Below are 27,209 nucleotides of genomic sequence, written 5' to 3' on the forward strand. Positions count from 1 at the left end.
GGACCGAACAATGGGAGCTCACCCCATCGCGGGGATTTGAACCGCCGACCTTCCGATCGGCAAGCCCTAGGCTCTGTGGTTTAGACCACAGCACCACCCGCATCCCTCTAAATCATGGCTAGGCAAACTAAGGCCCGGGGGCCGGATCCGGCCCAATCGCCTTCTAAATCCGACCCGTGGACGGTCCGGGAATCAGCGTGTTTTTACATGAGTAGAATATGTCCTTTTATTTAACATACATCTCTGGGTTATTTGTGGGGCATAGGAATTCGTTCATTTTTCCCCTTCAAAATATAGTCCGGCCTCCCACAAGGTCTGAGGGACAGTGAACCTGCTGAAAAAGTCTGCTGACCCCTGCTCTAAATAGTTTATTGAGAGTTCAATGGTCAGCCAGGAGACCTACCTGCAGACCTTCTGAGACTCCAGATTCCTGGGACCCCTGCATTGCAAAGCCAGCGCTGTACCACTGAAGGGGTCGTGCTGATCAGATTGCCTCTGAAGCCATGCACAGCATAGGAAGGAGAAAGGAAGCTTCCTTGTGCCATCTAACTCAGTGCCAGTGTGGTGTAGTGGTTAAGAGCGGTGGACTCGTAATCTGGGGAACCGGGTTCGCGTCTCCGCTCCTCCACCTGCAGCTGCTGGGTGACCTTGGGCCACTCACACTTCTCTGAAGTCTCTCAGCCCCACTCACTTCACAGAGTGTTTGTTGTGGTGGAGGAAGGGAAAGGAGAATCTTAGCCGCTTTGAGACTCCTTAGGGTAGAATCATAGAGTTGGAAGAGACCACAAGGGCCATCGAGTCCAACCCCCTGCCAAGCAGGAAACACCATCAGAGCACTCCTGACATATGGTTGTCAAGCCTCTGCTTAAAGACCTCCAAAGAAGGAGACTCCACCACACTCCTTGGCAGCAAATTCCACTGTCGAACAGCTCTTACTGTCGGGAAGTTCTTCCTAATGTTTAGGTGGAATTTTCTTTCTTGTATTTTGGATCCATTGCTCCGTGTCCGCTTCTCTGGAGCAGCAGAAAACAACCTTTCTCCCTCCTCTATGTGACATCCTTTTATATATTTGAACATGGCTATCATATCACCCCTTAACCTCCTCTTCTCCAGGCTAAACATGCCCAGCTCCCTTAGCCGTTCCTCATAAGGCATCGTTTCCAGGGTAGTGATAAAGTGGGATATCAAATCCAAATCCAAACTCAGTGTTGTCCACACTGACTGGCAGGGCTCTTCAGAGTGCCAGGCATGGGACACTGAACTATGGCCCTGCCCTCTCTTGGGACTGGTTGCTCACTAATGTTTCAGTTTTCGTTTTTGCGCATTAAAGAAATTTAATGAAATTTGCACACCCTCTCCCAAGGTTTCCTGAACTGCAGTCGCAGCCTCCGTCAGGGAGTGGCAACTGTGTCCCAACACTCGGGAGAAGCGCCAGCAATAATGAGGAAAGGCTTTCAAGCTAAAGAAACTCCCTCTTCGATTTTTCATCCACATCTGGGCACTGTAGATAACAGGCTGTGGTTTTGAGGGTATCATTGCCACGGCTGCAAATGTATCTGAAATGATCCTGGACTGCTCTCCTCTTCAGTCTTCAGGCCTTCATAACCCCCAGTAGGTGATATGTTAAAAGAAATACAGACGTTTTCATGTAGGTTTTTACATTATGTAGGACTGCCACTCCCCCACCAATATATTTTTATTGAGTTTTACAGTACCAATTTGAATTCAAGCATTATACATCAACATAATCATTTAGGATTCTCTGAATCCTATGACTCTCCCCCACCCTTCCATTGTTACCATTTTCAATCTTTTTTTCCAACTGCCTGCCTTATTTTCTCTATTTTTAAAAAAACAAATAAACCATTTTTACCATAATTCTTCATATATTACAAGCATTACTCAAATCCTGCCAAAGTTTTTAGTTGTTTACAGTGTTCTCTTAACTACATTGTGAATTTCCCTCATTCCTTCTTAAAATCCTTCTCTTCCTGGTTTTTTATTTCCCTGGCCAATTTTGCCATTTTGGGGTAGTCCATCATCTCCACCAGCCATTCGTCTCTGGTTGAAACTTTTTCTTCTTTCCATCTCTGGGCCAGTAGCATTCGTGCTGCTGTCGTCTCATACATGAATAGTCATTTCTGGTCCTTTGGATCTCTGCACCTAAAATAGTAAAGGTAAAGGGACCCCTGACCATTAGGTCCAGTCGTGGCCGACTCTGGGGTTGTGGCGCTCATCTCGCTTTACTGGCCGAGGGAGCCGGCGTACAGCTTCCGGGTCATGAGACCAGCAGGACTAAGCCGCTTCTGGCGAACCAGAGCAGTGCACGGAAATGCCGTTTACCTTCCCACCGGAGCGGTACCTATTGATCTACTTGCACTTTGACGTGCTTTCAAACTGCTAGGTTGGCAGGAGCAGGGACCGAGCAACGGGAACTCACCCCATTGCAGGGATTCAAACCACCAACCTTCTGATCGGCAAGTCCTAGGCTCAGTGTTTTAACCCACAGTGCCACCCGCATTGCCTGCACCTAAAATACCTAGTAGAAAAGCATCTGGTTTCCCCCTAAATGTTATTTGGGAAATAAAAGGACTGCCAAATTTAATCATGTTAGATTGGTTAGATGGATTGAAAAGCATTTTGATTGGCTAAAAAGTCCCCCTTGCCTTAATATAGTGGAGGTACCACTGTACCTGCATCACCAAAAAGCAAAGTTTCTTCCCTTTCTACCCTTTAGAACTATTTCTCTCCCATGTGCATATTCATGCATAAATTAATAAACTAAGCTTTTTAAAAATTGGCCTCATTTCATGGCAAATCAGGAATGGCCAGCTTGTGGCTCACGTGAGGGATTTGCCCCCTCGGGCGATATTATCTCATGTCGTCGTTCCCCCACTCCTTTGACCTTGCCAAAGTCTAATGGAAGACTTGCCCACCGTTTCATTCGAGAGCAAAGCAGAGATGTTCCAAGAAAGACACTGTTTGCATTGTTCGTCACATCCAAACGCAGCGGTGAATCATAGAATCATAGAGTTGGAAGAGACCACAAGGGCCATCGAGTCCAACCCCCTGCCAAGCAGGAAACACCATCAGAGCACTCCTGACATATGGTTGGTCAAGCCTCTGCTTAAAGACCTCCAAAGAAGGTCTTTAAGAAAGGGTGAGCTTTTCTCCTTTCCTCATCTGGCTCCCCTTAATACCAGTGTAATAAACAAAAAATCTGCCCTTATTCCCTTATGGGGGACACAAGAGCCCTTATAGAGTCCTTTGCAGGTTCTCCATCGGTCGGAGGAAAAAACAGAGGCCAACCAGAGAATACTGAGAAGCAAAGCAGCTCGTAAGCCTGATCTTTATTGAACTGTTGCAACAGGGTGCTCCCCTCACACACAGGAAAGGAGGAAAACCCCGTACCCAGGTGTACCTGCCCTTATATAGACATTTTAAATTGCCCGCCTTGGAGTCCAAGACCACCCCCAGAAACATCATACCTACATCACAGAGAAGGCGGTCTACAGCAGAAATCTGAGTGCGTTGTTTACCTCCTGTCTGGCAGGTTACCTGTTAATGCTCACTTGATTGGATACCCTGGGGAGCCTGGCCAGTCTTTTGTAATGATAAGTACTTAGTTCCTGAGCCAGGTCACAGGCTCACCAAATTCAAACACAGACATACCCTTAAGACAGGATTTGTGAAGGAAAAGGCAATGGGGAGGCTCCTCCATTTGACCTTGCAGAGAAAACACCTGGTCAGCCTGGGAGTCAAAATGGCTCCATGGCTGCTCTCCTGTGCAGCTTCAGACATGTGGCCTATATATCTATGTACGTGTTTGCCTGGTACATTTATGAACGTTTATTATATACATAAGACCTTAATTGATTTATTTCACCAGTGTGTTTGCTTCCCTGTTCCCCCACTCCCGGTGGCTCATACAAGGTTTTTTGCTTTTGGACAGGCCCCCGGGAAGAGATTGTATACCTGCCCTGCATCTACAGGAACACTGGAATAAAGAAACCAGACTACCTGGCCACGGTGGATGTGGACCCCAAATCTCCAACCTATTGCCAAGTAAGTATCTTTCAGTGTGCGAAGGCTGGTCACGCAACAAGGCTTGGCATGCACCGATATCTTCAGGGTTACATTATTGCTCCACAATTGTGTGAGAAGTCCTGTTTGCTTTCCAAGGATAATTCTAAGTCGTATCTCGTAAAAGAAAACCAAAAGACACCCTGACCCATCCCCATAGCAAAACCCCACCCTAAAAACACTTTTAAAAGTGCAAACATCGCAATCCGCCTCATTCAGGCTGTCGTTTGTGACAGCTGCTCGCTTTAAAACTGGAGAGTGCATTCTTACAGAACAAAAGTGGGGGTGTGGTGGTTTTTCCAAACACTTCCCCGTTCATTCTCAAGCGGTTCAGATTGCTAAATCTTTTGTTGGCTTTTGTATACTTAGCCGCACACTTTGTGGGGCAGTTGATCTGGTCCAGCAAGATATCTTGTCAAAGCTTGTTAATTTTATTTTATTGTATATTTTCAAAAACCTTAAATTGTAAATAAATGTTGCAAGTTGCCACGTCGGTGTATGAGAGGGGTGCGGGTGGGGGAACCTCAGAGTGATAGTTGTGTTTAAAGATGTTTTTTTTAAAAAAAATAATTAAACAGTGAACCCCCCCCCCCAGGCGGCTGATACATTGGGTATACAATATTCAATAATATACATATTCAATAATAATATATTCAAATTAATCATATGTACACTTCTATATACCTTAACACTCCTCCATCCACAAGGTTTATTTAACTTCTAACATTTTAATTGCCCCAAATTGTTCAAACCTGCCCAAATAATTCAGTATCTTCTCAAACCAATCCTCCTCTTTCTCACTGACCTTAAACCCTTTCATTCTGTGTATCTTCACAGTTAGGTATTCTAAAATTATAATATTCAGTTTTTTCCTCCATTGGTTCACCTCTAACTCTTCTGCATTTTTCCAGTTACTCGCTATAACCTGTCTGGCTGCAATTACCATAAGTTTTACCCATTTGCAAATGCAGTTAAAGTTCTAAACAACTAAGCGTCCAGATATCTGAGAGACCGCCTCTCCCTCCTTCCCTACAGACACTCTCAGGTGTTAAGATCAACAGAGGAGACCCTTTTGGGAGTTCTGCCACCCTCAGAAGTATAGGGAATAGCAGCCCCTAAATGGTGGTGGCTCCCTTTCTGCCTCAAAATCTTCATTGTACAGCTTTCACTGTATGCCAAAGGCACACCTCTTTACACTTGAGATCTATTTTTATTTAACAAAATTGTATACACCTCTAAGCAGTCTACAAGAAATGTTGTGAATATCAACAAAATCAGTTAAGAGCAAATACCGTATTTTTCGCCCTATAGGATGCACTTTTTCCCCTCCAAAAATGAAGGGGAAATGTGTGTGCGTCCTATGGGGTGAATGCAGGCTTTCGCTGAAGCCTGGAGAGCGAGAGGGGTCGGTGCACACTGACCCCTCTCGCTCTCCAGGCTTCAGGAGAGCCCCACCGCCAGCCCCACAAGCTCGAGGAACAGCGGGGAGGCGGAACACCGCCATCCCGCTGTCTCCCGATGTGGTTTGGAGGCTGACGGGGGGGAGACGCGTGCTTCTCCCCGCCGCCAGCCCTGCAAGCTCGGGGGACAGTGCGCAGCTTCGGGATCGCTCTGGGACCCGTTCCGGGGGCTGGGGACGGGGGAAGCTCGGGCTTCCCCCTCCCCCAGCCCCGCATGCTCCCAGAGCGGGCTTTGCACAGCTCTCCGCAAGCTGTGGGAGCCCGGCGCGACTTCGCACTGGCCTCCAAGGCTTGCGGAGAGCTGCCTGTTCTAGCTCGGACTTCCCCCGCCCCAGCCCTGTGCCGGGGGGGGGGGGAAATAATTTTTTTCCCTTTATCCCCCCCCAAAAAAATCTAGGTGCGTCCTATGGGCCGGTGCGTTCTATAGGGCGAAAAATACGGTAATTAAAAACATGTAAAAGATAATTAAAAGTAAGCAGTGACAGATTAAAGATCAACATGTTGGGATTGTTGTTGTTGTTGTTTAGTTGTTTAGTCATGTCCAACTCTTCGTGACCCCCTGGACCAGAGCATGCCAGGCACTGCTATAAAGGGGGGGGGGTTAGCAGGTAGAGATGCAAGAGATAAGAGGGGTGGGGCCAGGGGAAATATGTGTTTAGGAGGGGGTTGTACAGTATATACCCAAAAGGGGTATTGGGGTCCAGTTAAGGTGGAAGTTGGGGTTGGGAGTGCGCTCAGAAATAGAGACAGACAGACAGATAGGCTATATGTAAAGGGTGGAGGGAGAAAAAGGAAGAAGAAGAAAGAAAGAAGGAGGAGGGAGACGGGAGATTAGAGTAAAAGAGAAGAGAGAGAGAGAGAGAGACAAAAAGAGAGTTGAAAGAGAGAGGAGAGATAGTACAGTAATATCAGCGGTATTAGATTGCAGCAGTAGTTTTAGCTATACGCCAGGCCCTCCTGTCTTCCACTGCCTCCCGCAGTTTGGTCAGACTCATGCTGGTAGCTTTGAGAACACTGTCCCACCATCTCGTCCTCTGTCGTCCCCTTCTCCTTGTGCGCTCCATCTTTCCCAACATCAGGGTCTTTTCCAGGGAGTCTTCCCTTCTCATGAGGTGGCCAAAGTCTTGGAGCCTCAGCTTCAGGATCTGACCTTCCAGTGAGCACTCAGGGCTGATTGCCTTCCGAATGGAGAGGTTTGATCTTCTTGCAGTCCATGGGACTCTCAAGAGTCTCCTCCAGCACCAGAATTCAAAAGCATCCATTCTTTATGGTCCAGCTCTCACTTATTATTATTATTATTATTAATTTCATAGGTCATCCATCGCCTGCCCATGCCAAATGTGAACGATGAGCTCCACCACACTGGGTGGAACTCCTGCAGCAGCTGTTTTGGGGACACGACCAAGAAGCGAAACAGGCTCATCCTTCCCAGCTTGATCTCTTCCAGGATTTATGTGGTTGATACAGGCACTGACCCACGAGCTCCGCGCCTCCATAAGGTACAGGCTTTTCTGGGGTTCACCAGAAACCACACCCTCCATTTTGCAAGTTCCTCTGTTGCTCAATGAATCAGAAGCCCTACCAGAGTGGCTCGCAGTGGCTCTTCGCTGTAGTATTTACAAGGCCATCAGCATTGAGGTTTTTTTGCAGCAGAACCAGTCCCTCACAAAAGAGGTAATAATGCTAGCACTATGGATGGGGGAGGGATGCAGGTGGCGCTGTGGGTTAAATCACAGAGCCTAGGACTTGCCGATCAGAAGGTCGGCGGTTCGAATCCCCGTGACGGGGTGAGCTCCCGTTGCTCGGACCCTGCTCCTGCCAACCTAGCAGTTCGAAAGGACCTCAAAGTGCAAGTAGATAAATAGGTATCGCTCCGGCAGGAAGGTAAACGGCGTTTCCGTGCGCTGCTCTGGTTCGCCAGAAGCGGCTTAGTCCTGCTGGCCACATGACCCGGAAGCTGTCTGTGGACAAACGCCGGCTCCCTGAGCCAGTAAAGCGGGATGAGCGCCGCAATCCCAGAGTCGGCCACGACTGGACCTAATGGTCAGGGGTCCCTTTACGGACCTTTATGGATGGGAAATCAAATCCGTTTAGTTTTGCATTTTAATGCGAGCCAAACGGTTCTAACTTTCCAAGTCCAATGCATGAACCGAAATGCCACCACCCTCCAAAGTTCACACACTTCTCTGAACTTTGGGACGCAGTTCTCCAACAATGCGTACAAGAATGCAAATGTTAAGTGAAGGTGTGCCTAAAAATTCATATATTAGATAAAACAGCGCACAGGAATGCATTATATTAGGAGAAATTGCTTGCAAAGGTTAATACATTAAGGGGAAATGGCATTTAAAGAGTATCATAGGAGAAATGTATGCTAAAAATATTCCCTTTACGGCAGTTTCTCTTCTCCTTCATTGACGGAGAACGGTTAGGGAGTGAGGAACACACACATAGAACGTTTTCAGGACAACACTAGCTGTTATGTGCTGAGTTGAATAGGATCCAAACTGCAGCAGTCTGATTGGTCCTAGAACAATAGGATTCAGAATGCAGCAGTCTGATTGGTCCTAGAACAATGCAGCAGTATGATTGGTTGGCAGGAACCACCCAATCATGCTCCAGATAGAAGTGAATCCACAACCTGATTGGCTTACAGTAGAATTCCAGAATGAGCCAATCATGTGCAGCCCATTGTGTAAATAATGTATATCAAGCAGATAACTTTGAGGGGACTTTCATTCATTCCTCCTCACCACTATGAGCTGAATAAAGAGCATGAAATCACTTTGCAACTCTGAGTATATTGCACTAGCGTTACTTTCTCTGTGCAGAAGAAGGCACGATTCACACAATTTCTGTCGGCGCTGTACCCTTGGAATCATAAGAGCTAGAAACTTAAAAAGCACACAGAGGAGAAATTTCTAGCAAAGCACTAACCTTCGCTTTCTCTGTGCCACCTTTTCCCTTAGGCTGTCGAGCCCGTTGACATGTACTGGAAGTGCAATCTGGCTAATCCTCACACCACCCACTGCTTGGGCAGTGGCGAAATTATGATCAGCACCATGGGAGACCCGTCCGGCAATGGAAAAGGTGTTTTGGGGGGCTGGGCAGGCAAAGGAGGTGGTCTGGGCTGGGTTAACAAGAGCGCAAAAGCGAGTCCCAGTCCAAATTCTGAACGGAGAAAATTTCTGTTCTTCCACATGCAGTTTTTTAAATGCAGATTTGCACCCTGCCTTTTATTTTGCATAATTTATTCCAATACTGATGACTCTGGAGCAGTTTTCCCCTGCCACCAAGCTCCTGGGTGTATTCATCTGCTTGTTGGGTTTCAACAGGCACGACTCACAATTCTAGACTGTGTCTTTGCAATCATAAGGACTACAAATGTAACTTTTTTTTAAAAAAAGGAAAAGGCTAGGGCAGGGGGGGGGTGGAAGGAAGCAGAGATAATTGGGAAACTGAAATGTTAGGATTCTTGTGGGCCAGCTCCTTATTTATTTATTTGTTAAATTTGTTAGTCTCTTTATCTTGCTTAGGGCAAAGTTACACAACCAAGATACAGCAATTTGCACGCATGCTCTCCAGGAGAGGTTTTTATTTATTTATTTAATACAAATATAGCAAAAAGAAAGAAAAGAAAGGAATAGCATCAGCTCACATTAATATTTTAAAAAAATCCATCAATTCTGACTTAAACTATACACACACAAACACACACACACACACACATTATATACAATGGTACCTTGGTTTAAGAACAATCCGGTTTAAGAACAATTTGGTTTGCAAACTCCGCAAAACCGGAAATAGTGTCTTGGTTTGAGAACTTTACCTTAGTCTAAGAACAGAATCCGAATGGTGGAAGGGCACCAGCGGCGGGAGGCCTCGTTAGGGAAAGTGTGCCTCAGTTTAAGAATGGTTTTGGTTTAAGAACGGACTTCCAGAATGGATTAAGTTCGTAAACCAAGGTACTACTCTGTGTGTGTGTGTGTGTGTGTGTACGTACACACACACACACACACACACACACACACACACACACACACCCCGGGCACCTTCATCTGCAACAAAACATGTCTATCCTATATTGGTTTCTACAACCTTCCAACAGTTTGACTTCACTCCAAAAGACACACTCCTCCATTGACAGACGGATGGCCAACCAAACCATTATAATCTACCTTCAAATGTAGAAAGGGCAGCGTGAACTTCAGACCACTGAGCAGTGGATGGTGCATGTTTACCTTCAAACCTGCAAGTCTTTTTGCAACACGCACACACACCAGCTGGGCTATATCAAATACCTTTTGGGATTTAGAATAATGCATCTTGTTGATGGCAACGATTGTAGCTTATTGGCAGAGCATCTCCCTTGCATGGAGAAAGCCTCAGGTTCAATTTCCTGTGTTCCTACGACATTCCTAATGGTTTTTGTTGTTTTTATTTGTAATGTCAGGTGGTTTCGTGCTGCTGGATGGGGAGACGTTTGAGGTGAAGGGAAACTGGGAAAAAGGGACCAAAGTCCCTAAGCTGGGCTACGATTTCTGGTACCAGCCGAGGCATAACGTCCTGATGAGCACAGAATGGGGAGTGCCCAAGTGCCTGGCAAATGGGTTTAATCCAGCTGATCTGGAAAAAGGTGAGTGCGTCCTTCGGCACATAAGCACTGTTGAAGCAAAGGGTGGGTGGGGGGAATAATAATTGTAATACAGTGGTACCTCGGGTTACATACGCTTCAGGTTACATACGCTTCAGGTTACATGCGCTTCAGGTTACATGCGCTTCAGGTTACATACGCTTCAGGTTACAGACTCCGCTAACCCAGAAATAGTGCTTCAGGTTAAGAACTTTGCTTCAGGATGAGAACAGAAATCGTGCCCCAGCAGCGCAGCGACAGCAGGAGGCCCCATTAGCTAAAGTGGTGCTTCAGGTTAAGAACAGTTTCAGGTTAAGAACGGACCTCCGGAACAAATTACAGTGGTACCTCAGGTTACATACGCTTCAGGTTACAGACTCCGCTAACCCAGAAATAGTGCATCTTTGAAAGTCCGTAGAAGTGTAATATCTCTATGGTTGAAAGAAAGTAATAGATGCTATCCTATGGGCTGAGCGGTAAAACATTTTTAGGCGTTCATGGCGCCGAAGTTGTAAGTGACTTATTATACTTCTACGGACTTTCAAAGATTGACAGACGTGTGTTCTTTTGATTTCAAATATATTAGAGAATTTGCAAGTGTACACATTTTGTTTTTGTTGTACTAAATCATGTGTATTATGCAATAAGAATTACAGTGCTATCTAGTATACTGGTCTTCGTGTTGCTTGCATTGTTGTGCTGTTTCACAATGCAGCATTCCTCTATGAAATTATGAGGAGCGGAACGCTGAAGAATTGAGAGTAGCGAAAGGAAGGATTTCTTCACACAGTGCATAGTTGAAATGATGGAATTTGCTTCCTGTGAGAAGTAGCAATGGCTGCCAGCTAGGATGGCTTTGCAAGAGGTTTAGACAAATCCACGGAGGACAATAAGGCTATATTCTGAATGGCACTTGCTGGGAATTGCAAGTGGGAAGAATGGCCATTGTCCTCAGGTCTTGCTTGTGGGCTTCTATCAAGAGCATCCGATTGACCACTGTGAAAACAGGATGCTAGACTAGTTGGACCATCGCCCTGATCCAGCAAAACTCTTCTTACATTGTTAGATGGGAGGGATTTTGTGCACAAAAGAATGTCTTTCACAGGCAGCTGTTGTAAACAAAAATTGCCCTTTCCCCTTATGGGGTACCCAAGAGCCCATATAGGTCCAGCGCCGAGGGCCTTCTGGCGGTTCCCTCATTGCGAGAAGCAAAGCTACAGGGAACCAGGCAGAGGGCCTTCTCGGTAGTGGCGCCTGCCCTGTGGAACGCCCTCCCATCGGATGTCAAAGCGATAAATAACTACCTGACATTCAGAAGACATCTTAAGGCAGCCCTGTTCAGGGAAGTTTTTAATCTGTGATATTCTAGTGTATTTTTGGTTTTCTATGGAAGCCGCCCAGAGTGGCTGGGGAAACCCAGCCAGATGGGCGGGGTACAAATAATAAATTATTATTATTATTATTATTATTATTATTATTATTATTATTATTATTATTACATAGGTTCCCTAGTGGTAGGAGAAAATAACAGAGGCCAACCAGAGACTATTGAGAAGCAAAGCAGCTAGTAAGCTTGATATTTATTGATCTGTTGCAACAGGGTGCTCCCCTCACACGCAGGAAAGGAGGAGGACCCACAAAAATGGCATGCAAGGCCTTATAAAGACTTTTATTTCTTTTTTTACAAAAATATTTTATTAAGGGTTTTCTTCTTTTACAGTGTAAGTGTAATGCCTCGTATTTTTTTTTTCTTCCATGTAACATTTTTACAAATCTGTTTCATTTGATGAGGCATTAGGGAGAGAAGAAAAAAGAAAGGAAAAAAAAAGAAAGGGGGTGGAGGGAGGGGAGATGGGTGGGGGTGGGGTCGGGTAGCGGTGTTTCTATTATGCTTAATGTATGTAGAGTTTGGTGTCAGCGTGCTTGTGTTGTTCACTTGTGTTCCTTTGGTGGTGAGAGAGGTTGGGGTTGGCCTAGGGTGTGATTGTTTGTTTGTGATTGGCTGTGGTGATCTTTTGAAATTCCCATCCTGTAGATCAAGACCACCCCCAGAAACATCATACATAGATCACAGAAGGGGTGTAACCTAAGACCACCCCTCAGATACATCACACCTTCACAAAAAAAAAAACCTGTCTAAAACAGAACATTTGCATGTTGTTTTTCTCCTGTCCCTGTTTATCTCCTGTCTGGCAGGTTACTTGATTGGATTTTCCTGGGTAGCCTGGCCATTCTTTTGTAGTGATAAATACTTTGTTCCTGAGCCAGGTCACAGGCTCACACCTTATTCAAACACAGACATACCCTTAAGACAGGATTTGCGAAGGAAAAGACAATGGGGAGGCTTTTCCACTTTGACCTTGCAGAGGAAACATTTGGTCAGTTTAGGAATCAAAATGGTTCCAGGTTGGTCTTCCTGTGCTGATCTATGTATGTGCGGTTATGAACATTACCGTATATCTAAGACCATAAAATTCCTATCACACAGCTCTCCTCACACACCATGCTAGGGGAAATCGAAAAAGTGACCTCTCAGTAAGCTTTACTTTTCTGCTCTTTATTTACTCTACCTTCTCCACAACCACTTCGTCTTTGAAGGCTGCTATGGTAGCAACATTAATGTGTGGGACTGGACCACCCATGAACTCATCCAGTCGATTGACGTGGGGAAGAATTCCATCCCTCTTGAAATCCGCTTTCTCCACAACCCCGACGCGGCAGAAGGGTTCATCGGCTGCGCCCTCACCAGTGCAATTCATCGTTTCCACAAGACCGCGGTAACAAAAAGGAGTAAAGTTTTTAGTAATACTTGAGGAAAGGGTATGGCTCGCTGGCATAAGATCCTCCCAGGCACCTCCAATTAGAAAAGAGCATTTCTTTGTAGACTTGGGGGAGAAATTTAAATTCAGTTCACGCCGGAAGGCCAACTCACTCAGTTTGCACTTTCTGAAACAATGCATGGACTGAAACACAGCCTTCCATTGAAATTTGCCCTTTTCCAAATTTTGCAGTGCGGTTCTCCAACCAAGTATCACGTACAAAAATGCATATACTGGGGGAAAGTGTACATAAAAACGCATATGTTCAGAAAGATAGCACACAAAAATACTTAATACCAGGGGAAATCGATTTGCAAAATTGTGGATGGTAGGTGAAATTTCATACAAAAATGTGTTTGGGAGAAATTTGCACTAAAGTGCTGGTGAGTTTTCACGAGGACTTTTTAAAAAAAATTCCAAACTGATGTGGGAATGTGGAGAACTGAACTTAAGATGGGGGAAGGGGAGAAAAACAGAATCCGAAATTGACAGGTGCCTAGTTGGATATGGCCTTGGGGAGCATACTCTGTTGGACCGTTCTCTTTTGCAAAATATTTATTGGTGTACAGCCATACCTCGGGTTACAGCCACTTCAGTGAGAGCCAGTGTGGTGTAGTGGTTAAGAGCGGTGGACTCATAATCTGGTGAACCGGGTTCGCTTCTCCGCTCCTCCACATGCAGCTGCTGGGTGACCTTGGGCCAGTCACACTTCTCTGAAGTCTCTCAGCCCCTCTCACCTCACAGAGTGTTTGTTGTGGGGGAGGAAGGGAAAGGAGAATGTTAGCTGCTTTGAGACTCCTTCGGGTAGTGATAAAGCGGGATATCAAATCCAAACTCTTCTTCTTCTCTTCTCCTTCAGGTTGTGTTTTTTTCAGGTTGCAGACTGCCGAAACCCGGAAGTACCGGAATGGGTTACTTCCAGGTTTCGGCGGCTGTGCATGCGCAGAAGTGCTAAATTGCGCTTTGCGCATGTGCAGAAGCGCCGAATCGCAACCTGCATGTGTGCAGACACACAGACGCGGGTTGTGAACGTGCATCCCGCATGGATCATGTTCGCAACCCGAGCATCCACTGTATTTGAGTGTATGTGGTTAGAGATGATAAAATAGACGACATTGCGAAGGGATGTGGCAAGGGTCCCTATGGTAGGGCATCTGTTGAGGCTCTGCACCCTAACAGGGGCCGCATTAACAACAGCCCGGCCCCCACTGCAGACCTTCTCTTCCTCTCTACTGTTGCAACCTGCCTGCTTGTTCACCCACCTCTTGTTCTGGGGCAGACATTGGTGGTGGTGAACAGGAAAAACAGTGATACCCCTCTCTGCTTCCTCATTCCTTCTCTGCCTGTCAAGTAAGCAGGTCAGCAGTGATGAGGAGGAAGAGGAGCTGCTGCTGGCGGTGGTGAGGAGGGGAACTCACGGAGGGTGTTTTGTCCAAGGGAGCCAGCATTGGAGGTGATGAGGATAATAATAATAATAATTTATTCCCCGCCCATCTGGCTGGGTTTCCCCAGCCACTCTGGGCGGCCTCCAACAGAACACTAAAATACAATAACCTATTAAACATTAAAAGGGACGCAGGTGGCGCTGTGGGTTAAACCACAGAGCCGAGGATTTGCCGATCAGAAGGTCAGCGGTTTGAATCCCTGCGACGGGGTGAGCAGTCCCTGCTCCTGCCAACCTAGCAGTTCAAAAGCATGTCAAAGTGCAAATAGATAAATAGGTACCGCTCCGGCGGGAAGATAAACAGTGTTTCTGTGCGCTGCTCTGGTTTGCCAGAAGCGGCTTAGTCCTGCTGGCCACATGACCCGGAAGCTGTACGCCGGCTCCCTCGGCCAATAAAGCGAGATGAGCGCCGCAGCCCCAGGGTCGGCCACGACTGGACCCAATGGTCAGGGGTCCCCTTTACCTTTATTAAACATTAAAAGCTTCCCTAAACAGGGCTGCCTTCAGGTGTCTTCTAAAAGTCTGGTAGTTCTTCTTTTTGACATCTGGTGGGAGGGCGTTCCACAGGGCGGGTGCCACTACCGAGAAGACCCTCTGCCTGGTTCCCTGTGACTTCGGTTCTTGCAATGAGGGAACCGCCAGAAGGCCCTCGACGCTGGACCTCAGTGTCCGGGCAGAGCAATGGAGGTGGAGACGCTCCTTCAGGTATACTGGACTGAGGATGCACACACACACCTCCTGTGCAGTTTGTGACGGTGGGCAAAGGGAAGTATTTGCAGGCGAAATTAAGTTTTACCAATGGGGGCATCCAAAAGGGATCTCCCCACCCCCCAACTTGGTGCAAAAGATCCCTTCTTGCAGCAAAGCACGGTGGGACAAATTGCTGACAGTCCGATTCCCTCTGAACATGTAAAAAGCCAACAGTGCACCGGATCTGTGTCGGCAGGAATAGGCGCCAGTCCAACTGGCGATGGAGTCAAACAGGTGTTGTCAGGCGGTGAGCAGGAGGCTCTGCGATCCCAACGGTTGTCTGACGGAAGCCCAGATCTGCAAGCCGTTCCCTCCCCACCCCACTATGCGCAGTTATCGCCCTTGCATCTCAGTGAGTGAATTATTGATCTTTGGCATAATGGGACAGCGCAATCATTAACCCGCCTGGCTTACCCGAGGTGGTTCATTGAGCCGCCGCTCCCATTGTAATGGCTGTTTGCTCAGGTCTCATGTCACCTCCGCATATGTCGAGCTGTGTACATACGATTGTGCGGCGGTTCAAGCCATTAAGCTTTCTCTTGTCTACATAAGATAGGCGGCTGTGATACTGTACAAGAGCTGTTTACTCTGCAGTGCGTTGTGGAGTGGCCAAGAGACAGTGGTGACGGAGGAAGTCTCAGCATTCAGAGATTTCGCCTCTGCCCTGCACTCGCTCTCTCCTGCTGCCTCAGCCCTTCCATCTGTAAAATGGGACTAATAATGTTTGGCATGCCTTGTAACAGAGCCAGGCACACTTCAGGTTTGCAGGACCTGCTCTGAGCATTCCTCACCCCCCTTTTTTTTTTACCCCTGAGATCCACTGACTGGAACCAGATGCAAAATAGTGGCTGGAGTGGTGTGGGGGGGGATCATAAGTGGATTATTCCAACAGCTGGCCTGGAAGCACCCATTCTCTAAGAATAAAATAACAAGATGCCTCTGAGCACATGCTCAGCACCAGAATTTCTTTTCAGCAGTTGTCACACAAAAGTCCATGCCTGGACCCATCCCCCCAAAAAAACTCTCTTCCCCTCCCAGCAGCCTGATTTAGAAATAGGGTAGGAGGGTAGGGGGATGCGGGTGGCGCTGTGGGTTAAACCACAGAGCCTAGGACTTGCTGATCAGAAGGTCAGCGGTTCGAATCCCCACGACGGGGTGAGCTCCCGTTGCTCGTTCCCTGCTCCTGCCAACCTAGCAGTTCGAAAGCACGTCAGAGTGCAAATAGATAAATAGGTACCACTCTGGCGGGTAGGTAAACGGCGTTTCCGTGCGCTGCTCTGGTTCGCCAGAAGCAGCTTAGTCATGCTGGTCACATGACCTGGAAAAACTGTCTGCGGACAAACGCCGGCTCCCTCAGCCAGTAAAGCGAGATGAGCGCCACAACCCCAGAGTCGGTCATGACTGGACCTCATGGTCAGGGGTCCCTTTACCTTCACCTAGGAGGGTGGGATCCCAATTTGTTGCTGACGTTAAACAATTATTGAACAATTGCTGGCATATTGCAAATCAGTCGAAGGGATCAGCTAGTAGACTTTGATCTTCCTTAAGTCTTTTTGCCCCATCGCAGAGTGTGGTCACATTCTCAGCATACATTTAAAGCAACATTATACTATTTTGACAGTAGCTACTTCCCTCCTCCACCAAGAATCATGGGAACTGTAGTTTGTTCAGGGTGCTGAGAGTTAGGAGACACACTTCAATTCCCCTCAAATTGCTCCAGGTCTCAGAGTGGCTTAATGGTCAAACCCTCTTCCCAAGGCCTGAGCATCTCCTAACAATGAGGCCGTTTAGGGCTTTACAGGTCAGCACCAACACTTTGAATTGTGCTCGGAAATGTACTGGGAGCCAATGGAGGTCTTTCAAGACCGGTGTTATGTGGTTTCAGCAGCTGCTCCCACTCACCAGTCTGGCTGCCGCATTCTGGATTAGTTGCAGTTTCCGGGTCACCTTCAAAGGTAGCCCCACGTAGAGCGCATGGCAGTAGTCCAAGTGGGAGATAACCAGAGCGTGCACCACTCTGGCGAGACAGTCCGCGGGCAGGTAGGGTCTCATCCTGCGTACCAGATGGAGCTGGTAAACAGCCACCCTGGACACAGAACTGACCTGCGCCTCCATGGACAGCTGTGAGTCCAGAATGACTCCCAGGCTGCGCACCTGGTCCTTCAGGGGCACAGTTACCCCATTAAGCACCAGGGAGTCCCCCACACCCGCCCGCCTCCTGTCCCCCCAAGAACAGTACTTCTGCCTTGTCAGGATTCAACCTCAATCCGTTAGCCGCCATCCGTCCTGCAATATTAAGAATATATCCATCTGTGCTGAGCGCAACGATGGCGTTCCTGTGATTAATCTCCGCTGTGGTTGCTCTTTCTGCAGAATGGGACATGGGCGGCCAAGCAGGTGATCCAGGTGCCCGGCAAGAAGGTGGACGGCTGGGTTCTTCCTGACATGCCAGGTCAGTCCCACGTTGTTTCAGATTTGGGCCACAAGTAGGATTTATCTTGTCATTTTGAGCAGCTTTCCCAACCCACCTACCAGGCCCCTAGAGGCAAGAAGTTCAGGGCAGCTTAAGAGAGTAAGTTCGTCCCAACGAAAGAACAGTGGCAAGAAAAATGGATGAGTTATGCAGAACTGGCTATATGGACATACAGACTGCGGGACAAGGACAACTGTGACTTTAAGGAAGAACGGGAACTTTTTACAAATTTTAAATAGTTTTACAAATTGTTTAAAAAGACAACAAAATGAACTGGACTCCTTGGCAGGTTTTGAAGAAACATGCACAAATTTATTGGTTGATAACATGATAGATAGACAATGCAAGGATATGTATAATTTTATAACATGCAGAGAATAATATGTGCAGAGAAATCAGAGACAGGAGCTGAGGGAAGTCCCTAGTTGGGGGGGGGAGCGAGGGATGGAAGGGGGGGAAATAATGTATGTGATTGTATGATTTGATAATTTCTTATGTTGAAATTGCTTAATAAAAATATTAAAAAACAACAACAAATTTACCAAAAAACAAAGTATTTCTTTAAAGAGGCTGAACCAAAAAGAAAAATACTACATCTCCCTGGCCCCCCAAAAAGAGAGTAAGTTCGCTGGAGAGAATAAAATATTATGAGATATGTGATATCTTTGTAGCACCTAGTATATTTCCCCCCCTCTCCCCCCCTCAATACACACAAACAGGTGACTCACAAGAGTTTAACGCTGTGGCTTCTTTTATTACTCTCCAATATTCTCCTTAAGGTCTTATCACGGACATCCTCATCTCCCTGGATGACAAATTTCTGTATTTTAGCGACTGGCTTCATGGAGACATCCGTCAGTATGACATCACCAACACCCAGCAGCCCAAACTGGTGGGACAGGTAAAAGCTGGCTTTGAATGAATGATCAGAGCAATTAATTAATTTTTTAAAAATATATATCAATATTTACCAGTAAGGTATTTACTAATAATAATTTACCAATAAGAGAATGAACAATTTCAATAAAAAATTGTTGGACTTTGTTGCATACACACTTACAAAAGAAAAAGGCTTTCAACTGCCAGCAACACGTGGTGGACTATAGACAGATACTCATTTTTGAAATTGAATCCAAAGTTAATCAACTATTTTCTTTGATTATGCTGAAACATACTGGCAAGGAGGGTGGGGGGTGGAATTCTTTGTTTTTTATAAATTGTATTATCTGCAGAACAAAATAAATAAATAAATTTGTTTGTTTGTTAAATATCTAGGCTTCCACTGGTGTATAAAAAAGGAAGTGTAAACTGTAAATAAAGTGATAATTAATACCTGGCAAAGTCATCAATATATGCATGTGTTTAACATCATACTCCATTTATCAGCAGCAGTCAGCAAATACATACAGTGGACCCTCTGGATACGAACTTACCGTATTTTTTGCTCTATAAGACTCACTTTTTTTCCTTCCTAAAAAGTAAGGGGAGATGTGTGTGCGTCTTATGGAGCGAATGCAGGCTGCGCAGCTATCCCAGAAGCCAGAACAGCAAGAGGGATTGCTGCTTTCGCTGCGCAATGATCCCTCTTGCTGTTCTGGCTTCTGAAATTCAAATTTTTTTTCCCTTGTTTTCCTCCTCCAAAAACTAGGCGCGTCTTGTGGTCTGGTGCGTCTTATAGAACGAAAAATACTGTAATTTGTCCCGGGGGTCCGTACTTAGCCCCAAAAGTCCGTATCTGGAGGCTCCGTTTCTGCGCACGTGCGCAGTGTGATAGAGCGCTTCTGTGCATGTGCTTCTGCACACATGCTTCTGTACGCTTCTGCACATGCACACACGGCAAAACCCGGAAGTATACACTTCCGGATTTGCTGCGTTCATAACTCAATTTTACATTACCCGAAGGTAACGTAACCCAAGGTATCACTGTATATCAATCAAAAAACATATTAAAAGGAAGAACCTTGCCACACAGCACATAGTTAAAACTATAGAGTTTGCTCCCACAAGATGTAGTGATGGCTTTAAGGAAGATTAGACAAATTTGTAGGTAAGGCTATCAGTGGCTATCAGCCGTGCTGACTATAATGTTCTACTTTCCCTTTGGGAGGCAATGTGCTTCTGAATGCCCATTGCCGGCGGCTGCAATTTGCACTAACCAAAAAGGTGAACTGTCTCCAAGGGGCACCCCAAGGTAGACCCCTTTGCAGTAGTCAATATCTTACCTCTAATAAGATGCAGAGGTCACACATACCTAGGAAGGAAAACCAGCTAGCAACTAACCAGCCAGATTTTTTTTAATTTACACCATCTTGCCAGATGGCCAATACAGTAGGGAGATTGCTGGCTGCGCTATTTGCTCCAGGAAGCTGACGACTCTGCAAGCATGATTCTGTCCTGTCCTGAGTCTGGTATATTTCCTTGCAGGTTTTCGTTGGAGGCAGCATCGTCAAAGGCGGGCCAGTCACTGTGGTTGAGGACCAAGAGCTGGACTGCCAGCCAGAGCCATTTATCATCAAGGTGCATGAGGACCACCACATTCCCCCCTATTTATTAATTGTTTATCACATTTTATATCATGCCTTTAACCCAAGGCACTCAAGAAACACTCCCTCCCTCCTTCCTTCCTTCCTTCCTTCCTTCCTTCCTTCCTTCCTTCCTCCCCTTCTGTTTTTGCCCTTGTCACTACCAGCATGAAATTAGCATCCCTCGAGCATCAGGTCCTCCACCCTGTTCTTCCCATTTCTCCCCTAGGCTTGCCTTGCCTCTAAACAAAAAAAACCCCAAATGCTTTATCCCAGGGGTTGGGAGGAGTCCTGTAGCCCATCAGATGTTTGCTGGATTAAAACTCCAACCATCATTGTCCCTAACCCTTGACCATGCTGGTTTGTTTGGGCTGAGGGGAGTCCAACAAAACAGCACATTGTTAAACAGTGGAACTCCCTGCCACAGGAAGCAGCTGGACTAGACGGGCTATTGGCCTGGTCCAGAAGGTTCTTCTTACCTTCCTAAAATCTGGAAGGGCACAGATGTCCTGCATCCCTGCTTCACTCTTTACTCTTGCTCCAAATTGTCCTTCCACGTACGCCAAGCAGCACACGATCCTCTGGAGTGTGTTAACATATCTGGTTTTTTTTCAGGGAAAGAGGGTTCAAGGCGGACCTCAAATGATCCAGCTAAGCTTGGACGGCAAGCGACTGTATGTCAGTACTTCCCTCTACAGCGGCTGGGACAAGCAGTTCTACCCAGACATGGTCAAGTAAGACGATACAATACGATAATCTTTATTGTCATTGTCCCATACAGAACAACGAAATTGAAAAAAATCTACATAAGACATGCAGAAACCAACAAGCCTGCTATCCCAGCTATCCCAACCTGGTTAGCCCCCTAAAAACTCTGATACCCCGTAATTAAATACAATATACTCCCATACAGACTCCTTACACTGCATTTAAAACCAAAATCGCATTTGGATAGAAACTGTTTCTCAGGTGGCTGGTCCTAGTCTTTATAACCCTGTACCTTCTTCCACAAGGCAGAAGCTGAAAGAGATCATTTCTGGGGTGCGCACTATCCTGCGCACTATTCCACGCACTTCCCCTCAATAATAAGTGGCTGAATATTCAATTTACATTTCCTAAAGTCCACAATAATCTCTTTTGTTTTCTTTAAGTTAAGGAGTAGTTGTTTTTCCTGCACACACCCCCCCCCCCACCACTCAACTTCCTTTCGCCTTTCACCTGGATATATTTTAAAAGTCAGGGCTGTAGCCCAGTGGCCGGACACCTGCTTTGCATGCAGAAGGCCCCAGGTTCAAACTCCACGTTGGGTCAATAAAGACCCCTCCCTAAAACCCTGGAGAGCCTCTGCCCCTCTGCTCAAAGCATCTTCTTCACACAGCGCCCAGTTAAACTATGGAACTGGCTCCCTTAAGGCCATGGATGCCTTTAAGAAAGGATTAATGCTAGAAAAATGCAGCCTGTGTTGCTGATGGAAGCAGTGCGACTCAGGCAACACGTTGGCGATTAATATACACAGAACAATAATTATACATACTTTATCAACCTTCTGAGAAAAATACAAAACATAAACAAAGCCACAGAGACTTGCGAACTACCCAACCTAAGATGAACTTATGTCTGGTTTCAATAGATTTTTCAAATGCTTAACTCAGTCTTTTAGATAAGTTCATGAAGATACCAACAAAAGGTTAAGTTCAGAGATATTCACAATACCGAGAGATGCTAGTGGAGTTGTAGGTCGATGCCAAAGTCTTGGAGCCTCAGCTTCAGGATCTGTCCTTCCAGTGAGCACTCAGGGCTGGTTTCCTTCAGAATGGAGAGGTTGGATCTTCCTGCAGTCCATGGGACTCTCAAGAGTCTCCTCCAGCACCAGAATTCAAAAGCATCCATTCTTCGGCCATCAGCCTTCTTGATGGTCCAGCTCTCACTTCCATACATCACTACTGGGAAAACCAGAGCTTCATTAATATCTATCTCCAACTCCACTAGCATCTCTCGGTATTGTGAATAACACCGAACTTACCTTTTGTTGGTATCTTCATGAACTTATCTAAAAGACTGAGTTAAGCATTTGAAAAATCTATTGAAACCAGATGTTATAAGTTCATCTTAGGTTGCGTAGTTTGCAAGTCTCCGCGGCTTTCTTTTTAAAAGGATTGGGCAAATTCGTAGAGGGATAAGGCTTTCAATGGCTACTATGGTCTGACTTCGTGGCTGGAATCCAGTGATGCTTCTGAATCTCAGTTGCTGGAAACCGCAGATGAGAAGAGAGGGCTTCTGTGCTTGAATCCTGTTTGCGGGTTCCCACTGAGGCATCTGGTCCAGCTTTCCAATCCTGAACAGTAGGATTGTTAGCACGTCTGCTAAGCAGGTTAGTGCTTACAGCTATGTCAGGTCTTGAACATCTAGCAATGAAATTCAACTTGCCTGGAATGCATCTGTACAGCGTAGTGTCAGAAAATGCTTCAGCAGTACCATCTACCTGGTAACCTGTTACCATCGGTGTGTCTGCTGGGTTTGCATCAACCAAATTCAGCCGGGTTAATACATCAGCAAGCTTCTGCGTTTGGTGTACCAGAAAATTACCTGCCTGGTCTTTCTCTACCTGCAAAGAAAGATAGCTGGGTTCTGGACCAGATGGGCCACTGGCCTGATTCTGCTACTGGACTCTTCCCTTTTGTCCTCAAAAATAAATGATTATGGCCTTATTTCTGCCTTCCTTCACAACATGTTTTCTCCACTCCCGTTTCCCCTCCTCTTCACTTCAGGGAAGGCTCTGTCATGTTACAAATCGACGTGGACACCAAGAAAGGCGGCTTGAAAGTGAATAAAAATTTCCTCGTGGATTTTGGGAAAGAGCCAGAGGGCCCTGCGCTCGCCCACGAGATCCGCTACCCAGGAGGAGACTGCACCTCCGATATCTGGATTTGAGGAAGGCTCGCAGCAGGGCAGAGAGCAGCTGGACCCTTAATGTTGACCCTTTGTCCTTTCTATGTTCCACATATGAAAATTGATCTTGGTGGGGCCTCTAACCAGATTTCCATGTTCTTGCAGACAGGGAGCAAGTTTATAGTCTGTGGAACTGAACAGTACAGTGGACTCTCGGGTTGCGAACATGATCCGTGCAGGATGCATGTTCGCAGCCTGCAGCGTTCGCAACCTGCAGTGGTGCGTCTGCACACACGCAGGTTGCGATTTGGCACTTCTGCGCATGTGCAAAGTGCAATTTAGCACTTCTGCGCATGTGCGACCGCCGAAACCCGGAAGTAACCTGTTCTGGTACTTCCGGGTTTTGGCGGGTCCATAACCTGAAAAAACGCAACCTGAAGCACCTGTAACCCGAGGTACGACTGTACAGCTTTTCCTGGACTGTACCATTTCAGGCAGTAAGCCGGGGTGTGGCACGTTAGGACTCTCCCACACAATGATAAAAAAAAAATATGCACATAGAAAACTAGTACATTAGCAGTAAGGCTTATGATCAGCTTTCTCTATGTATAGGGAGTCTGGGGGGAGTGGGAGGGGAAGTTTTCCAACATGTAACTCCCGCTTCCTGAAGGCTGAAGGAATCATCCATAGCTCAGTGGGTAGATTATGAGAATCTCTGGAACAGGTGTATTACCTGATGCTTTTAATGATACCAGACTGTCCTGGGTGTTTATTGGTCGGCCTGCCTCTCTCTATTGCAAACTGTAGTCTTGCTCACATGATTTATTCTGCACGTGATAGATCATCACACTAGGCCTTGGAGCCATTCAATGAAGCTGAATGTGGAAAGATTCAGGGCGGATGAATGAAAGTTCTTCTCCACACAGCACTTGGAGAGTTTTCTTTCACAACCAATCAGTGTATAAATCTTACGAAATAAATAAACGAATAGCTAAACTGTGGAATGTGGTCCCTGCCGGATGTATTGATGGTTTTTTAAAAGTCTTAGACAAATTCATGGAGGAGAAAGCTAGCAATACCTAGTGACTTTGATGGTGGAGGCAGTAATATTTCTGAATACCAGTTTCGGGGAATTTCTGGTGGGTTGAGCCCTGCTGCGCTCAGATCCTGCTTCCCATTGAGGCATCTGGCTACCCAGAGGGAGAACAGGGATGCTGGACTAGAAGGGCCACTGGCAAAATAAAAATAAAAAGGCCTTCTCCCCACTTGTGCTCCCCAGGAAGTGGTATTCAGAGTCACCCTACCTCCAGTGCACACAGCTATTGTGGCTCTGGATCCGGGCATTAGCTTTGCCCTCGTAAACTACCGTATTTTTCACTCCATAAGATGCACTTTTTTCTTCCTAAAAAGTAAGGGGAAATGTCTGTGTGTCTTATGGAGTGAATACGTAGTCCCTGGAGCCGAATTGTCCAGGGGCAAAAAGCAGATCGTGCTTTTTTTTTTTTTTTTTGAAAGAGGGAAGTGGGTGTTGAAAGGAAGCAGCTGATCGGCAAGCGATCAGGAGGGAGATAAGGGACGCTAGAGATAAAGGAGGCTGCCTGGGAGGGGGGAGGTAAAGACAGCACACTTGCAAAGGGGGGAAACGGGAAGACTAAAGCAATGAGGAGAGAAATTAGAAGAAAAGGAGGAGCAAAAAAACTGCTCAAGGAAAAGAAACTAAGGCAAACAAGAGGGAAGGGAGTGTTGAAAGGAAGCAGCTGATCGGTGGGATCGGAAGAGAGATAAGGGAGGCTAGCGGAGGCTGCCTGGGAGGTGGAAGGTAAAAGCCCATGGATCCTCAGAATTTTTACAGTGGGTCACCCGAAATTCACCATCAGATCACATAGCATGTCCATGGCTACAGCCTGCACCAAAAAAAATCATGCACCCACTGTTGCCTGGGGCCGCAATGGTGCAAAAACGTGGTTACAAAGCACGGATCCATATGGATCCTCAGGATTTTCGCACTGGGTCACCCTAAATTCACCATCAGATCACATGTCTGTGGTCACAGCTTGAACCACAAAAATCATACATCCACTGTTTCGTTCAGAATATATTTTTTCTTCCTCTAAAAACTAGGTGCGTCTTATGGTCGGGTGCGTCTTATGGAGCGAAAAATATGGTGCTTCCTTCCTACCGCCTACTTGGATTTTAACGTAGGGTTACCAGACATCCCCAGTTCCTGGGGACAGTCCCCAGATTTGCAAATCTGTCCCCGGGAAATGTGGCAGCGGCAGCCTCAGTAGCTCGGAGCCAGCCTGGTAGCGCAGTTGGCTCTGGCTGGCTTCAGGAGCTGCTCGCTGTCACTGCCGAGGGGGAACCGGGGACGTTGGGGGGTACAGATTTCCTGACCCCTCCCCCCTTTATTTTGACAGATAGGGGGAGGCTCAGGAGTTGCGGGTGGGTGGCCGTTGCCCAAGAGGGGTGCAAGGCGCGTGGTTTCTCTGCCAGGCAAGGTGCAAAGCCCTTCTTTTGCATCCTGTGAAACATAAATGCGCAGTTTTTTTAAAAATGGGCAACGGCCGGCCGCAACTCCTGAGCCTCCCCACATCAGTCAAAACAAAGGGGGAAGGGGGCAGGAGATCAGGGGAGGCTCGGGAGTCACGGGCGGGCAGCGCGCCATTGCCCAGTTTTTTAAAAACTGCGCATTTATGTTTCACAGGGTGCGAAAGAAGGGCTTTGCACCTTTATACAATATGCATGTGTGCTTGGGCCCAGGGTCTTTTGCCTCACCATCCCCGCTACTGACTCCCTGTTGCTACTCAGCTTCAAAGAAAAAAAGTGTCCCCGGATTCATTGAGAAAAATCTGGTAACCATATTTTAACGTTCCATCTTCTTTAAAAGTGTCAACAGGGCCTAAAGGCTAATGGATTTTTTGAATGTATAAGGTTTGGACCCAAGCACAATTTATTTCTCACCCTTCATCATTACTGAATGATGAAAATGTGTTAAAATACCCACAGTCTACAGCAGCCTTTCTCAAGATGCTGTTGGACTACAACTCCCATCATCCCTAGCTGGCTGAACCTTTGGGTCAGGGATGATGGGAGTTGTAGTCCAACAACATCTGGGGACCCAAGAATGGCCGGTTCTGCAGTGAGGTCTGAAATTACTCATGCTTCCTGTCCAAAAAATGAATGGTTCGCTCTTTATTTGGTAACTACCACTTTCTGCCACAAGAGGTCACATTCGTATTTTACCACACGCCATTTAACTAGGGGTGTGCCTGCATCTACAATACTGTACATTACTGCTTTTAAACCAACTTGACGATAAGTTCAACTGTGTTATCACGACCAACAAACCTGCGGAAGGTGGCCTTCACCAAAAATTATTGGAATTCGTAGTGAGGCTACAATCCCCAGGGAGAGGTTTCAAATTGGTTTAAGGCCCCTGCCAGACATCCTTTTTAATAATGCTTATGGTGCTGTGGGTTAAACCACAGAGCCTAGGATTTGTCGATCAGAAGGTCGGCGGTTCGAATCCCCACGACGGGGTGAGCTCCCATTGCTCGGTCCCTGCTCCTGCCAACCTAGCAGTTCGAAAGCACGTCAAAGTGCAAGTAGATAAATAGGTACCGCTCCGGCGGGAAGGTAAACGGCGTTTCCCCAATTGGTGCCAAAGAAGGATAGAATTTTCTTTATGTATGCGACAACAGCAGCAAGAATACTTATAGCGAAGTATTGGAAGACACAAGATTTACCCACCCGGGAAGAATGGCAGATGAAGGTGATGGACTACATGGAACTGGCGGAAATGGCTGGCAGAATCCGAGACCAGGGAGAAGAGTCGGTGGAGGAAGATTGGAAGAAATTTAAAGATTATTTACAGAAACATTGTAAAATCAATGAATGTTAGAAGGATGTTGGAATGAAGTTATGTGGTTTTAGCAGAAATGTTATAAAGGTTTAAGAAAAAATAGACTGTTAATTGGTGAAAGGAGGGAAAGTAAAGTTACATTATATTAAGATAAATTACAGGACAAAAATTGGAAAAGATGGAAAGGATTTGCTGAAATAGTTAACCGAACTAGAATACAAAAAAGGGAGGTGTGAGGAGGTCAAGGAAACAAGCAAATGAAAGATAAGTT

The 27,209-nt window shown here is 46.4% G+C and overlaps 1 protein-coding gene and 1 long non-coding RNA gene across 2 annotated transcripts in view; one reads left to right on the plus strand and one right to left on the minus strand.

Annotated features, from left to right (window-relative positions):
• Window positions 1-24,080, plus strand: part of LOC310751685 (methanethiol oxidase-like) — a 32,882-nt gene extending 8,802 nt beyond the window's left edge. Inside the window, exons 3-12 of the mRNA XM_083591142.1 lie at window positions 3,953-4,065; window positions 6,857-7,042; window positions 8,513-8,633; window positions 10,000-10,182; window positions 12,778-12,956; window positions 17,566-17,644; window positions 18,445-18,566; window positions 20,090-20,182; window positions 20,803-20,921; window positions 22,956-24,080. Coding sequence (XP_083447268.1) covers window positions 3,953-4,065; window positions 6,857-7,042; window positions 8,513-8,633; window positions 10,000-10,182; window positions 12,778-12,956; window positions 17,566-17,644; window positions 18,445-18,566; window positions 20,090-20,182; window positions 20,803-20,921; window positions 22,956-23,118 — 1,358 coding nt within the window. The 3' untranslated portion in view covers window positions 23,119-24,080. The remainder of the gene's footprint in view (window positions 1-3,952; window positions 4,066-6,856; window positions 7,043-8,512; window positions 8,634-9,999; window positions 10,183-12,777; window positions 12,957-17,565; window positions 17,645-18,444; window positions 18,567-20,089; window positions 20,183-20,802; window positions 20,922-22,955) is intronic.
• On the minus strand, window positions 23,475-26,203 carry LOC310752000. Its single transcript, XR_014542775.1, has 2 exons — window positions 25,140-26,203; window positions 23,475-25,082 (listed from the first exon to the last, which is right to left on the minus strand). It is a non-coding gene; the product is annotated as an uncharacterized lncRNA (long non-coding RNA).
• Between the last annotated feature and the right edge of the window lie 1,006 nt (window positions 26,204-27,209).

The sequence above is a fragment of the Podarcis filfolensis genome (genome assembly GCF_964270895.1).
Source record: "Podarcis filfolensis genome assembly, chromosome: 16".
Taxonomy (NCBI): domain Eukaryota; kingdom Metazoa; phylum Chordata; class Lepidosauria; order Squamata; family Lacertidae; genus Podarcis; species Podarcis filfolensis.